Source organism: Uloborus diversus, chromosome 1 (assembly GCF_026930045.1).
Source record: "Uloborus diversus isolate 005 chromosome 1, Udiv.v.3.1, whole genome shotgun sequence".
In the NCBI taxonomy this organism is placed as follows: Eukaryota; Metazoa; Arthropoda; class Arachnida; order Araneae; family Uloboridae; genus Uloborus; species Uloborus diversus.
In genome coordinates this window covers 78,279,530-78,296,135 of record NC_072731.1, presented here as the reverse complement: position 1 = coordinate 78,296,135, position 16,606 = coordinate 78,279,530, and the positions used below count along the sequence as shown (strand labels likewise).

The 16,606-nt window shown below is 34.8% G+C and overlaps 1 protein-coding gene across 1 annotated transcript in view; it reads left to right on the top strand.

Moving 5' to 3' along the window:
• LOC129227246 (locomotion-related protein Hikaru genki-like) overlaps positions 1-16,606 on the top strand; it is a 195,390-nt gene that overhangs the window by 169,017 nt on the left and 9,767 nt on the right. The window contains exons 7-8 of the mRNA XM_054861798.1: positions 4,437-4,613; positions 11,472-11,648. Coding sequence (XP_054717773.1) covers positions 4,437-4,613; positions 11,472-11,648 — 354 coding nt within the window. The remainder of the gene's footprint in view (positions 1-4,436; positions 4,614-11,471; positions 11,649-16,606) is intronic.

Genomic DNA, 16,606 nt, shown 5'->3' with positions numbered 1-16,606 from the left:
TAAAATTAGTTTCGACACAATTTACTACTCTCTAGACATGAAATAGCAAGATCCAATGCTAAACAGTTGCTGACTGCAGCAACCATAGATAAGAAAAAAAGAAGTTCTCGTTATTTCCGACTCATTGGCGCCTGTGTTGGAAAGATGAAATAGGTTTCGAAGCGTTGCGTCATCACTTCCGCTTCTAGATATCTTGAAATAACAAAAAGCTTTCTGAATATTGAGGAGTTCGCTATTGGATGAAGGATTCCTACTATTTCGGAAACGTTTCCGATATATCCAGAAACGTTTCCGAAATTTGTTACAGTGTGAAGTCAAATATCGCAATTTTAGGAACTTTTTCGAGACTTCAGGAGATAGTAATGTTGATGCTCTTTCCTAAAATTATTTCCAAATTGAAATCAGTTTGAAGCTATTTTTTGTGACCGTAGCGTAGGAAAGATCGGCGCTCTAACCGAAAACTTTCCGAAACTGAAGTTTTAAACACGCAATTTTGAGTTACCTTTGTTAACGTTGCTAGAGGGAGAGAGATTCAATCGTCTCCCATCGAAGGTTTTCGAAATTGAAGTTTAAAACGCAAATTTAGGCTGTCTTTGGTGATGGTAGGGGATCTGGCGGCTTTCCTCCGGTAATTTCCCGGCACTATTGTTTAAAAAACCCATTTTGGGCTATATTTGAAAACGATAGGGGAAACGTGAAAATATCCCGAACCGAAATATTTTTCAGAACTAAAATCCATTATAGGCTATTTTTTTTTAGAGGGAAGGGTTTTGAGGCTCCAAGCGGATGTTTCTAAAAGCGCAATTTTATACTGTCTTCGGTGACGTTAACGATACTGGGAAGCTTCGGAGGATCTTAAGGATATTTTTCGGTATTAATATCTGAAAAATACAACTATAGACTTTTGTCCACCTCACCTTGACGATTGATGAGTATGCACTTGCGCGGTGAAAAGTTACATAAGCCAAGCAGTTCTCTTCCAGAATTTTTTAGAAATTGAAGTCCCAAAAACGTATTTTAGGCATTGTTTGATAACGTTGGGACTAAGAGCGGGCGGGGGTTCAGTGTGCCCTCACGAACTGTTTTTAGAAACTGAAGTCATTCTCAAGCTAGTTTAGGCAGGAAGGGTTCTGTGGCTCCACGGAACCGTCTAAAAACGAAATTTTGAGGTATAGTGATTACATTAGAGAAAAGAGGATCGGGGTCCTTCCCGGAAAGTTCTTGAAACTAAAGTCTGAAAAACGCAATTTTAGTTTGTTTTTCAATAAATTGAGAGGGGGTGGGATTAGAGGCCTTTCTAAAGACGCTAACTGAGACTGTCTTTGGTAGTAATTGCAAAATGTCCATCGCAAAAATTTCGAAAACGAAATCCGAAAAATGTTATTAAGCAATTTTTGATGACATTAGGAAAGGCTGCCCTTTTAAAACACATTTTAGATTTCGGAGCCAACATTTTTAGGCTATATTAATAGTTAGGGTGGAAGGAGTGAATCAGAGGCTTAATTGGGTCCTTAAGATCGGTGGTTCAACCAGTGAAATGTTCCGAAATTAAAATCCTAGAAACGCAATTTTAAGCCATCTTTAGTCTCGTCAAAGAGGTCATGGCATCCTTTTGGATCTTCGTTTAAACTTACTGCCCAGGGCAAGAGCCCTGTCCTCCTACCTGATCTGAAACCGGGCAGCTCATTCGGAATTTTAATTAGAAAAAATTGCCGTAAAGTGGGAAATTACAAAATTTTAGTTTGTCATTCATATATGTTTGACTCTCAAAGGAGTCGCAATTTTCCACTTTCTTCCCACGCATCCACGATTATTGAACACAGATTTTGTTGTTTGAAATGCTTATGATGAGAATATCTAATCAGTATAACTTTTATTTATATAAGTAAAAAATGTCTTCATTGTTTATGTTTATAAAAGCTTGGAGGGTAAACATTAGTGGCCGCCCTCGGTGCTCCTTTTAGAAGGCACCCTTTCATGCTTCAGGAGGGGGCCATTTCCCTCATTTCCCCTCCCCTGTATCCATGTCTGATTACCGGTTCTGTCACAATTTTTGCAACCAAATGAAGCATGTGTGTAAAGAGTAAATATTAATGGACAATGAACGAACACAATGTTTCCAAACGTTCTATTTTTCTTAAACTACGCTATATGCTGTCGGGAAATCGACACTTACTTTGATAACTGAACATTTAAAATTCAGCATATTTATTCGACTTATTATAAGTTATCTTGTGAGAAATTCTTGAGGAATTTTTCTTGATTATAAGAACTACATGATGCGGCCTGCGGCCGCCCCTTGCTTCGGCCGCCCTTGTGCGGTGCACACTCTGCACACCTGCTAGGATCGGCCCCTGGGTTGAAATATGAACAGCCTCCTCTTACTTAGTGAACAAATGTTAATCTCGAAAAACAGAAGGAAAAGCAGCAGAATAATTACACCTCACGATTTTAACTATAGGTAACGACCAGTGATGTTCCCATCAATTTTTCTGAGGGTATACTTCCAGTAATCCATTACGTATAAGGAATGCTATACCGGTATACCGGTATTTCGAGCAATTTTGCGATTTCGTAATACCGGTATTAGATGAGGTAAAATACTAATATTTTCGGTATTAACTGAAAATAATAAATAGTTTCAATTAAAAAAATTTCAAGTGAACTTTATATTCTAAATGTACATTTCTTTTTCCATGATACAGAAATAAAATCTATCTATTGATGTAAAAATTTGGCTTCAGAAGCATGAATTAATAAAATGTCATTAAACGAAAGTACCGGAAAGATATCAAAGTTATATTTTCATTACTTTATGGAGAGATTAATCGCATGTTTGTGCGTTTTTGTGCACCATGTTTTTATTTTTCCATTTCCCTGATCACTCACTTTCCCTTTTTTTGAAAGTTAATTTCGAGTGTAATTTTGAATGTATTTGTTTTATGAATAATTGATTTTAACCATCAATTGTAGTAATACTTTATGATATTTTCTTTAAATATTTGTCTCAACTGTAGTGAAATGTGGGCTCAAAAAATTTTCTTGTTAGTAAAACAACTGGTAATTTGTTGTCACCGGTATTGATTTGTTGTCATGTCTCGCTTTGTATTTGGCAAGATAATATTTAGAAATTGAAAATTGCCTTAAAAATTTGCATAGAGCCTAACCATTTAAAACATATTTTCAGATATTTAAATAATTATAATTGTAAAGAATTTTTAAAAGAACGCGAAAACGAATAAGAGAAACTAACAAGATCAAATTTAGTCAAGTTTTATTGTAAATTTTCATACCAAAGGGCTAATAATAAAAAACTAAACATAAACCTCTCCTGATCAAGAAAAAATGATGTTATTATTGGAAAAGTATCGTTCTCCCGGAAAAAAAAATTACAAATTGCTATAAATCTTTAAAAAAATATAATAATAATACACACAATACAAAAGAAACACACGCACAAAAAGGATTTTTTCCAAAAATAACACGCAAGAGATCGAATTATTTGAAAATGAAGGACTTCTAGACACTAAGAGGAGGAGTATCGTGCATTGTTAACAGTAACACCGATCTGCGTGAATTCAGGTTGGAAGAGTATTTTCAACTGTAGGAAAGTTGAGCACTAAATGAATTCCAGGCCTAGAGATAATTCAATAGATGTATTGTGTTTTTTACTATTATTGGTTTCTTTATTATGAAATGTGTTCCTTCATTTTATATTTGTTCACAATACGTTTTCAGAAATAATACAATTTTTGTACAAAATGATGAAATGTGGCATCGAAATGATTTGTTTTCAAGCATTTTTTGAGAAATTTCAAATATCGGTTTCCGGTATCACCTTTTCAAAATACCGAATACCGGTAGTGAATTTTTTGGTCCGGTATTGCAATCCCTAATTATGTACAATTTGTGTATGTGATCATATACATAGTATGTCATAATATGAAAATTTATGAAGCTTGAGGGTATACGCTATTGGTCTAAAAAAGGTTTGAGAGTATACGGCGTATATGGCAAGTATATGTCCCCCCTATGGGAACACCACTGGTAACGACAGTTAATTACAGGAGTTACATATTCTGTGGAAAGAGGTCCGATTTAGGCAACTTTTCTTTATGCAGTCAATGTGAAATTGCATAGATTTGTTCATCCTTAATGTTCCCTAAAAGTTCTAAGCTTAGCCACCATAATTCCAGTCTATTCCCGTCTGTTGAAATTTATAGGGTTTTTTTTCTTTTTTTGCTTTTCTTTTTCTCTTGAGTGCATTAAGTGCGTGCATGCATAACCGCGTGCGCGGTTTTTAAAAGACATAGTTGGGCTGCAGTGTTTATAAGTTCTTGAGACCCTGTTGTAATATATTGTATCATGTACTTTTTTCGCAACGTGACTGTTTTGAATTGTTGTTGTCTTCTTTTTCTGAATTTCTTTCTCGGAAGATGTTCACTGTCCCGCCATTCGCTCTGTGGACCACCACCGCGTGATGGCCGTCGAAGGAAACAAGATGCACAGCAAGGCTCGCTTCGCTTGTGTGGAGGGATACCGATTGGTCGGTCCGGAGGAAATCACTTGCCAAGCTTCCGGTCAGTGGTCGGAGGAGGCACCTCACTGTGAAGGTAGTAATGATGCTCCGATCGTTTGATCTTGGTAATCTTAAATATTTCTAACTATGTCGTACTTGTATCTTCTTCATTTAGGGAACACTGATTCATGCACCGGAGCATTTAAACTTTTTGAATTGTAAAGAAGAACATTTTAGAGAAAAAAAACTTTTAATACAACTATTACGATGCTAGCGTTTTAGCTAGCAAACAAACTGATAAATTAACATAAAAAATGAAATGATACTTCGTTCTGGGAATTTCGTAATGAATATGTAACATTTACATAACTGTTGAACATTATAGAAATTAACTGCCCTACTCGAGGCCATGCACAAAGGGAAGGTTTTAGGAGCTGAACCCCTCCCATTGGGGAAAAAATAATAAAAGACCAAATGGAAGAAAATGAATATTTGATTTAAATTAACCCTGTATACGATTGATGTTTTGGAAAAACTGTGGTGGAAGAGCCGCTGAATACTTTGATAACACAAAGTATCAACTGCTAGGAGGTTATGATGAATCTGGCATTTCACAAAAAGTTGATGTAAAAACGGTTGTGTTTAATAATTAAACTTACAACTGCAATAAACCCCCTTCTCTTATTTAATTCATTAATCATTATTTCCAAATATAAAGCCTGATGTACGTTATATGTCATAAAAGAATATTTGTGGATAATTTTTTTAATGCTTAGAGAAAAAGAGGGCCTCTTAAAAGAGGCCACATTTTCGTCGTAAACCTTCAAAATCAATTGTTTTTGAACGGTTCAGAATTCAACAATAGCTGTCAGAATGAAAAGATAACTAAATCATAGCAGCAAATTGATCTAATAAAGCCCTCTCAAACGAATAAATAAATAAATAAATAAAACAAAGAAACAGGTTCAGATAAACTGAAATCTCCTTCTTTTTACATTTTTTTCAACTGATGAACTTGCTGTAAATTATTTTCGTAGTTCAACTATTTTCATCAAAATTAAATCTACTTTCATGACTTTTATTTATTTATTTATTTATTTTACATACTGTTTAATTTATTGGGCAATCAAGATTGCTTATTGTCGTCACTTTGAACAAATCCTGACGTTTATTTCAAATCTATTGTTTTTGTGATTTTTTAGGCAAGAGTAACATGAAGTAGAAAACACATGTATGTTTAGATTCTATTTCCTGGAGAACAGCTGAAAATTATCAGTTAAGTCAGGGATAAAAAAAAAACTTTTAAAAGGAAATTCATTTTTCATTTATCATCTTTATGAGACTGTAACTAACGGCGATATTAACTTGAAAAACAATTAGTATTCTTTCAAAATTCTGATGCTGAAAACGTATCTGTAACATTCAAAATTTGAATACCATTGAAATCAACGAATTTTTCTGCGTAAAATCGAATTTGCTTGGAGTTTAGAATTCAGTTAAAGTTCTAAGTTCTTAAGCTCGAGTTAAAAAAATTTTCCTAAAGTAAAATCATTAATATCTCTTTTTCTTCTTTCCTTTTTTTTCAATTGAATATTGTCGGTGCGAGATAATTAGCATGCAAAACTAGCAACGTTGAAAATGAATTTAATTCAAATATTTCCATGTTAAATGGCTGCATTTTTTCTTTATCTGTTTTATGGGAATGGGGCCGTTTCCGAAATTTCAAAAGTTTTTTTTTTTCTAAAAGACCCTGCTTAAAAACATAGGATCTGAACATATTCAAATTAATTATCAAAGTTTAATATTTTTAAAAAATTATTTTAATCGATGCGCTTTCATTGTTTACCTTCCTGCCGGTGACATCACAAATGATGAAATGCCATTCGCAGATCACAATTTTTAATTCGCTTTTTTACTCAAATGTGTTGGCGACGATATGGTTGATAGCAAGCGTAGAGCGCAATATTTAATTCGCTTCTTGATTATCATAACGTGGAAACGCGGTAGACAGATGCGCCAAAGATCATCATTTGCAACGTCATAAAGATCACGCCTTATTTTTATAATCGGACATTTTTAAAAATTAACTAAAAATTAAGAGTTGGAAAAATGAAAAAAAATTTTTCCTCGGGTTTTTTTTTTTTTTGCTTATTCTATCAATTTTAGTGACCAAAAGTAGTACCTTTGACTGAAGGAAACAACCCCATTGCTATTTCGGTAAATGATAAAAATATAATGTAACTGTTAAGCACTATTGCAAGATTTATTAAATCGTCAAATCTCGGAAAAATGCACTTTATAAACTGCGGTTACTTCTCTCGCTCAGTTTTTTTTTTTTTTTTTCCATTTCAATGCTGATATTAATCATAAATTAGATCAAACGAAAAGGATTCCTTTCATATGGCACAGTTACTAATCGGTTCTTTGTTAGGGGCAAAATGCAATACATTTCAAAGATAGATGAAAAATCAATCCTCGACACGACAAAGTCGGTTTTTCTTCTTTTCTTTTTTTTTTGGACATGATTCTAAGAAACGTGTGGTTAAACACCAGATCGAACTTTTTTTCCCCCCTCTGCTTCTCAGAAGTTTTTCACTTGGTTCAAAACAACATCAAACACTTGCGCCTGCGTATGACACTTATACAAAACGCAGTTGAAGACGGGAAAGAATATTAAACTTCAAAGAAAAATTCGATACTTTTAAAGGGAGGAAAAAATATAGTGAAATAAATCTGAATTCTTGTCGACGTCAGGTGCCATACTTATATTTCAAGCGAAAAAATACTTCGCTTCACTGTTCGTTTGAATTTTGAGGTACAGAATGTGTGTATAAAACTGATGTAGATTCAAATCATAAATTTGCATACTCAGGGGCTCATTTTTACACGGAGTACACTTTCTTACGATTGCTACATCTAATAGTTCTTTAAGCGAACTAAAACTATAACGTGCATCGTTCGCAGAGAGAAAATAAATTCGTTACGTTTTGAAGATTTGAAAAATATCACTGGAAAATTGGGAAAGTGATATCATCAACTTGAAGAAACTGTCTTTATGAAAGAAAAAGCCTTGGGAGACCATGAGTACTACAGTTGGAGCAAACCTATTTTGGCAACATTGTCAAGGATTCGCGGATCCTAACCACAGCAATACGGCACTTCCAGGTTAGGTTTGCCCCAACTATAGTAGCAAAAACTTGAAAAACATGTGAGTGAAGAACACCATCCTAGTTCCATCTTTCGTTTAAAGTGTTGTAAGGAAAGGTTGGCTTACCTTTTCTTATCTCGGTAGGCAGCGGTGTGATAGTTGAGTTTTCTGAACGCATGAAGAACAGTCAATAGACGAGTAGACGAACAACACGTAAAGATTTAATTAGGAATGACTAAAAACTAAAAATGTACACATATTATAAAATATATTCCATACGGCACAAAACAGATACACACACACTATATCAAGAGAACAAAGAAGAACAAACTATTAAATGGGGAAAAGGGGAATTGTGGGAAGGATAAGTATGACGTCAGAGTGACCTTGGCCTTTCGAGATTGTACCGCTATGCAGAAATGATTTACCTATTTGAATATATGATTAGAGTACAACATTTCCCCCCTTAATCGTATATTCAAATTAAAAAACTTAAACTAAATTTAACTTATTTCTAAGGTCAATAAACCTGGGCTTAGGCAAAGGTTTAGTAAAAATATCTGCAATCATACAGTTAGTGTTACAATATGTTATCTTAATTATTTTATTTTCTTCCATTTCCCTCAAAAAGAAATATTTCACGTTAAGATGCTTTAACCTAGTATTCATTTTCCCATGTTGAATTAAAGAAATTGTTGATTTGTTATCATCAAACATTTTAACAGGCAATTTTTGAATTAGGCCAAAATCTTTAAGTAAATCTAATATCCATTTCAGCTCTTGAGCAGCATTGGCTGCAGAAATGAGCTCAGATTCAGTTGAAGATAATGAAACACAATTTTGTCTCTTAGTGGACCAGAATATAGGATTGTTCCCTAAGAAAAATACAGTACCCCCTGTTGATTTTCTAGTGGCAAGGTCAGATGCGAAATCAGCATCTGTGTAACAGGTAAGAGTTGGTGGGCTACTAGAGTCAATTTGTAAATAAATGTCCTTCGTCGAGTCCAAATATTCAATGACTCTTAGAACTGCTTTCCAATCCTTTTCATTGGGAGATTCATTCTTCCTGCTCAATATGTTCACAGTGAAGGTAATGTCCGGTCTGGTTACTGTAGCTATATAAAGTAAGGCTCCAATTGCTTGCCTGTATTGCGTGTTGTCAACTTGTGGGAGAGAGGAACCCTTTTCTTTTGGATAAGATGTGTCCATTGGTGTATAAGAAGGCTTTTTGATATCTGGACTAAATTTCTTTTTCAATTTTTCGATTTTTGATTTTTGGTTTAGTAGAAATTTGTCTCCATCTCTTTCAATGTTGATTCCCAAGTAATTTCTTACTTCTCCTAAATCTTTCAGTTCGAAGAATTTGTTCAGTTGTTTGATTAATTTCGCAATTTTATCTTCATTTTTACATGCTATAAGTATATCGTCGACGTAGATTATGATCATTATTCTGTCGTTTCCATCATTTTTTAGAAATAGGCATGGATCTGCAATACTTTGAGAAAAATCTTCATTCTTTAGAATTTCCTCAATTCTTTTATTCCAAGCTCTAGCTGCTTGTTTCAATCCATATATTGCTTTCTTCAATTTGCAAACCTTATCCTTATGCTTTGGATCGACATAACCTTCCGGTTGTTTCATGTACTAGTCTTCTTCTAAATTGCCTTGAAGAAATGCAGTGGTAACGTCAGCGTGTCTCACTTGCATTTTTTCGTATGCTGCGACTGCTAGAAAGGTTCTGATTGTTGTATATTTCACTGTTGGGACAAAAGTGTGTTCATAATCGATTCCAAATTTTTCACTATAACCTTTTACAACAAGGCGCGCTTTGCAACGTGTTACTGTTCCGTTTTCATTCTTCTTCAGCTTAAATACCCATCGATTTCCAATGGCTTTCTTTCCAGGTGGAAGATCAACCAACTCCCAAGTTTTATTCCGGGACAAGGATTCGATTTCTTCATTTATTGCTTGAAGCCAATTTTCTTTTTCTGCTGGATTCATTTTAACTACATCTTCGAAATTTTCAGGAACATTTGTAATTTCATCGGCAAGAAATCCTAAGCGATCTAGTGGTTTCCCTTTGGTTTTTCTTTTTGATCGTCTAGGCTTCTCTTCGGGTATTTGCTCTTCTTCAGATGTCAATTCGGATTCATCGACAGATTTATCAACATATTCTTCATTTTCGAGTGAATCTTCGACTGGTGGAGGAGATGAAATTTCAACGCTATCAGTTATCGAACAGTCTTCGATAAATTTTACGCTTCTACTGACAATTATACGATTTCCACCGGTGTATATTCTGTATCCTTTAGAACGTTGATCATAACCAACGAAAGTTCTTTCAATTGCTTTCTCGTCCAACTTTCTTCTGTTTTCCTTATGTACGTAAGCATAGGCTGTGCAACCGAATTGCTTCATGTGAGCTAAATTAGGCCTTCTTCCGCTCCAAAGTTCATATGGCGTCTTCTCGCAAGCTCTAGTTGGAAGTCTGTTCTGAATGTAATTTGCAGTAATAATAGCTTCACCCCAAAATTGATTTGATAGTTTGCACTGGGACAGCAGGCATCTAGTCATCTCTGTAAGACTTCTGTTCTTTCGCTCACTTACTCCGTTTTGAGCCGGTGAAAACGGAACGCTGAGTTGATGTTTGATACCGTTACTAGATAAAAAATCTTCCATTTCACTGTTTATGTATTCACCGCCATTATCAGTTCGGAGAGTTTGTATAGTTCTTCCAAATTTATTTTTTGTCATGCCTACATAGTCCTTTAATTTACAAAGAACTTCACTCTTTTTAGCAAGTAAATATATGACGGTGTATCTAGTACAATCATCGATAAATGTGACAAAATGATGCTTTCCACCAATACTGGGAGTGGGCATAGAGCAAACGTCAGTGTATGAGTTCCAGTGCTTACTTAGAGTTCTTCTCTTAATAGGAGCTCTATGCTTCTAGGTTACTAAATCAGGGGTTGCAAAGCTTTTCCGATTCACAGCAGCCATTGAAGAATTAGAATTTTCTCATTACACACTATTCTAGTTCTGCTGTCGTATTATTGTTACCGTGAGCACTTCGCGGCACCCATTTTGGGAACCCCTGATATACATGTTCGATATGACTTCCGAAAGCTACAAGATCAAAATCCAGACAATAGCCCATTTCCTTTCATGTTCGTTTCATCAAGTCGGGTGGGGGTGGGGGGGGGGGGTATACTTCATTCCAAGCAATTCGAGGTTTGAAAGGTTAAAGTTGCGCTCCAATGGTGTTCTCCACTCAAATGTTTTTCGCATTCTTACAGTGCTCATGGTCCCCTAAATGAGAGTTTCTTCAAATTGCGGTGGTACAACTTTTGAATTCTTTTGTCAGTCGGTCCAGCTTTTTCGAATCTATGAAATTCTAGATACAATAAAATTACGAGTTCCAAATTTGCATTCTGAAAGATATTGTTCTTCTCTTCTGAGACGCCACTTTTCGTTCTTGCGCCATTGCGGTCAGCAACGCCATCACGCATTTTGAACTCAATGCAAACTGCGGGAAAAAAAGATTAGCTAAGCTGTCCGCTCCTCTAAATCTGTTCAACTAAGGTTTTTTTTTTTTTTTTTAATATGTAGTTGACTTTATTATTCCATGTTAAAATACTGTGCATCATTTTGAATAACCCCAAACTTTGACTTGATCTTGATCATATATAACATGGAACAAATAAGTAACCATGAAATTTTCATCATTTTCACAATCATAATCACAGTGTTAAGATTGATGTTGTTGGAATAAAATACAAATGTCCTGCTTCTTTCGAACAGAACTGAAATGCCCACCCTTGGCATCAGAGAGCACCCACTTAATCATGAGCACCAGAAATAGAACTTATGGAACAAGGGTTGTCTTCTCCTGCCCAACAGGTTTCAAACTTACCGGAGCTCCTTTCCTCAACTGTCTGAAGACAGCCAACTGGTCGGATGCAACACCAACATGCAGCCGTGAGTATTATTTTTGAAGCGTAATATGTCAAAATGTAATAGAAAAGCAAAACAGCTTGAAAGGAGTATCACAAAATATACATATCGTCGCCTCAGAGAAACAATAGGATATCTTAGTGCTATTCCTGGGATTGGATGTCTTACTGTTGCTCTGAGGCGACGATATAAACTTTCTGAAAAGAAGGTTGTTTCTTATTTTTTCTGGGTAATGATGAGACCCACCTTAATATTCTCCCTTAAACTATTTTTTCCCCTTCCTTAAACGTGCAATGAGGTAGAGAGCTTTTACTATAAAAATTACCATTAATTACAATAAATATCATTTTTTGGCAGGGTATTGCGCCCTTTCGATGTGGTCTGCAGACTTTTCTGAAGCACCGCCAGCACCTGTACGCCATTTGAACCGCTTGAAAAGCATTAAAATTGTTGTTTAAAAACTATTTTTGCTTCTGCGTTCGATGATATTAATTTAAAAAATATATTAACTTGCCCCTTAATTTTACCTCTTTTGAATTTCTAGCTTGATACCCTTTTAAAGATGTCTCCTGCCTAGCAGCCCAAAGCTGTCCTCCTTCAGGAGACGTTGAAGATTGTACAGGGCTCGTTTGTAAAGTTTCCACGATCAATACGTTTGTTTTTTTTAAACAGCAGACAGAAGATCAGAGACCACATCACTTCCGCAGGCGAGCCATACATGACCAAGACCATATTATGAAACATGCACATTATTTATTTCGACGCATCGACTTCGAAGTAGCTTTGGGAAATATTCGGGTCACAATATCACAAAAATATCAACACGAAAATCAGGACTTTTAATGTGTGTATAGTGTACATATAGTGGCTACCCAAAGTGTTCGTACACTTAGAAATTTTTTAGTAAAGCAAAAATAACGCGAAACTGAATTCGAATATTAAGTCCAATATTTTTTCACATCATTCCTATGTCATTCTAAATAAAACCCTGTAGTTTTTTTTTTTTTCCAAAATATTGACGGTCTTTTTGAAATGGGTCAAAAACGAAGAGAGAGAAATAATATGCCACAAAAGTCATCGTACACTCAAATATTTTCGAATAAGTTCATGATTAAAATTATCATATGTCGTTTTTACTTTCTTCTATATCTAATATATAGAAGAAAGTATTGGATTCGTGCAAATTTTCGAATTTCGAATTTTGACGGATTCGAACGTTTTGAGGTGTGCTGAGTCCATTTCGACCATTTTTGGAAAATGTCTGTCTGTCTGTGTGTGTGTATGTATGTGTGTGTGTGTGTGTGTATGTATGTGTGTCACGTCTGTGTGTGACCAGTTTTTTGTGGCCGCTCTACAACAAAAACTACCGCATGAAATCGAACGAAATTTAGTACACATATGTGCCCCCATGTGAACTTGTGCCCATTAGTTTTTGGCGCGAATTCCTCCAAGGGGGGTGGAGCAATGGGGCGTTTTTCGAGTTACGCGTGCTTGCTATTCCTCAGGAAGTTACTGGCGGAATCAAACAAAATTTGGTCCATATGTTGGTATTAACAGGAACAGGTGCTGATTCAATTTTGGTGTCAATAACTCAAACGGGGGTTGAGCTATAGAACGTTTTTTGTCGTCAATTGTGACTGCTGTATCTCAAGTAATAATGAACGGAATGAAAGAAAAATTTATCGGCAAGTAGCCCTTAGTGGGTATAAGAACTGATTTTATTTTTGTGTCAACAGCTAAAAAGGGGGTAGCGCAATCACCCGTTCTTTTTTTCCATTTTGAGTGCCCTATCTCAAGAAGTAATGCTACGTTCTGGTTGAAATTTGGAATAAATGTGAATCCATATGTAAACAGGCTTTGGTTCTATTTTGACGCCGATCGCTCCAAGAGGTGTTGATTTTTTTTTTTTTTTTTTTTTTTTTTTTTTTTTTTTTGCGAATAAAAATATTTTTATTAATGCAACAATAAGAAAGATAAATCGTAATAGATTGTCATCTGCGTATTTCTCGTGATTTTAATTGTATGGAAATGATAGGAAATATTATCTCAATGATTTAAAATTTTTAACTGTTGCCATCTTATGTTTGTTAACAAATAAAATATTTGTAATTCATTCAAGCAAGGCTTTTAAAATAACTTTCAATTTTCGCTCTTTGCTTTGCTTTTGCAATAATTCAGACATTGGGTCAAGTTTTTGCATGTGTAATTTTGTTTTTGTTGGGAATATTGCTTCCTCGTCAAGCATGGGGAGGGATCAGAAAAAAAAGAAAAAGAAAAATATAGAAGAAAGTTTCGTGATGGCCACAACATACTAGTTTTATTATTAATTTCTTCTATATCTAATATATAGAAGAAAGTATTGGATTCGTGCAAATTTTCGAATTTCGAATTTTGACGGATTCGAACGTTTTGAGGTGTGCTGAGTCCATTTCGACTATTTTTGGAAAATGTCTGTCTGTCTGTCTGTGTGTATGTATGTGTGTGTGTGTGTGTGTGTGTGTGTGTGTGTGTGTGTATGTGTGTCACGTCTGTGTGTGACCAGTTTTTTGTGGCCGCTCTACAACAAAAACTACCGCATGAAATCGAACGAAATTTGGTACACATATGTGCCCCTATGTGAACTTGTGCCCATTAGTTTTTGGCGCGAATTCCTCCAAGGAGGGTGGAGCAATGGGACGTTTTTCGAGTTACGCGTGCTTGCTATTCCTCAGGAAGTTACTGGCGGAATCAAACAAAATTTGGTCCATATGTTGGTACTAACAGGAACAGGTGCTGATTCAATTTTGGTGTCAATAACTCAAACGGGGGTTGAGCTATAGAACGTTTTTTGTCGTCAATTGTGACTGCTGTATCTCAAGAAATAATGAACGGAATGAAAGAAAAATTTATCGGCAAGTAGCCCTTAGTGGGTATAAAAACTGATTTTATTTTTGTGTCAACAGCTAAAAAGGAGGTAGCACAATCACCCGTTCTTTTTTTCCATTTTGAGTGCCCTATCTCAAGAAGTAATGCTACGTTCTGGTTGAAATTTGGAATATATGTGAATCCATATGTAAACAGGCTTTGGTTCTATTTTGACGCCAATCGCTCCAAGAGGTGTTGATTTTTTTTTTTTTTTGCGAATAAAAATATTTTTATTAATGCAACAATAAGAAAGATAAATCGTAATAGATTGTCGTCTGCGTATTTCTCGTGATTTTAATTGTATGGAAATGGTAGGAAATATTATCTCAATGATTTAAAATTTTTAACTGTTGCCATCTTATGTTTGTTAACAAATAAAATATTTGTAATTCATTCAAGCAAGGCTTTTAAAATAACTTTCAGTTTTCGCTCTTTTGCTTTGCTTTTAAAATAATTCAGACATTGGGATGGTAGTCAAGTTTTTGCATGTGTAATTTTGTTTTTGTTGGGAATATTGCTTCCTCGTCAAGCATGGGGAGGGATCAGAAAAAAAAAGAAAAATATAGAAGAAAGTTTCGTGATGGCCACAACATACTAGTTCTTGCATTGTGTTGACCCTTAAAAGTCATTTGGCTTTAATTTTTTGCTTCTTTATTCCTTTGGGCTTATTACTTTAAAATGGCTGATATTCGTAAAAAAACCAAACACCATTCGAAATATGATTTTTTCCTCACAGTAGAGTAAATTGGTTTGAAATGTCTCTAAATTAGTTAATTTATTCCATTCTATAGTAAAGTGCTTGATAAAATGTTTTACAGAAAAGAATCAGACCGGAAACAAGGTAACGAAAAGTCAACCGGCAAAGTTGACAAATCGCGATCGGAGATGTACAGTTAAAAAATTTATGAAAAATACACATTTGAGTGCTGTAAAAGTTTCTGCAGAGGTAAATTAAAATTTTTACATTTCTTTTTCACCTAAAATTGTTCGCCAAGTTCTCTGATTAGCTAGATAAAACGGGACCTCTTCCCGCAGAAATTTTCTTGGCCCTGCGAAAAACAGAAAGCTTACGCTTTTCGTCGCAAAATGAATGATAAATAAGCTCAAAACGTTTTGGAATTACGTCTTACTTACAGATAAAAATTAATTTACCATTTTTGGTTAAATTGTTGTATAATTGTAAATAGAAGAAAAAATTAAGAACTTAATCTTAGGAAATTAGTTGGACCAGTTAATCAGGACGGTGAATGTGTTCTTGTGTGAGGGTGCATATCAGCATCAGGACTTGGTTATTTGGAATTTTTTGATGAAATAATAAATCATGCTGTTCATTTAAATATTTGAAAAACCAATTTTAAACTCTTAGTCAAAAATTTGGTTATCGGAAAAAAGCTTTGTTTTTCTTTATTCAAGATAACGATAAGAAGCACACGGTTTTCAACGTTTGCGTCTAATGCCCCAAAAATTGTCCTAAAATGTAGAAAATACCTCTTCAATCTCCAGTTTTGAATTTAATGTAACATATTCAAAGATATCTGGAGGCTAGATTACTAAAATACGGCTTTGAAACCAAAATAAAGCTAAAAATAATAAGACTTGAAGTGTGGTTGAACACTTACTCAGAAATTACGAAAAAAAATAACTAGTATGTTGTGGCCATCACGAAACTTTCTTCTATATTTTTCTTTTTTTTCTGATCCCTCCCCATGCTTGACGAGGAAGCAATATTCCCAACAAAAACAAAATTACACATGCAAAAACTTGACTACCATCCCAATGTCTGAATTATTTTAAAAGCAAAGCAAAAGAGCGAAAACTGAAAGTTATTTTAAAAGCCTTGCTTGAATGAATTACAAATATTTTATTTGTTAACAAACATAAGATGGCAACAGTTAAAAATTTTAAATCATTGAGATAATATTTCCTACCATTTCCATACAATTAAAATCACGAGAAATACGCAGACGACAATCTATTACGATTTATCTTTCTTATTGTTGCATTAATAAAAATATTTTTATTCGCAAAAAAAAAAAAAATCAACACCTCTTGGAGCGATTGGCGTCAAAATAGAACCA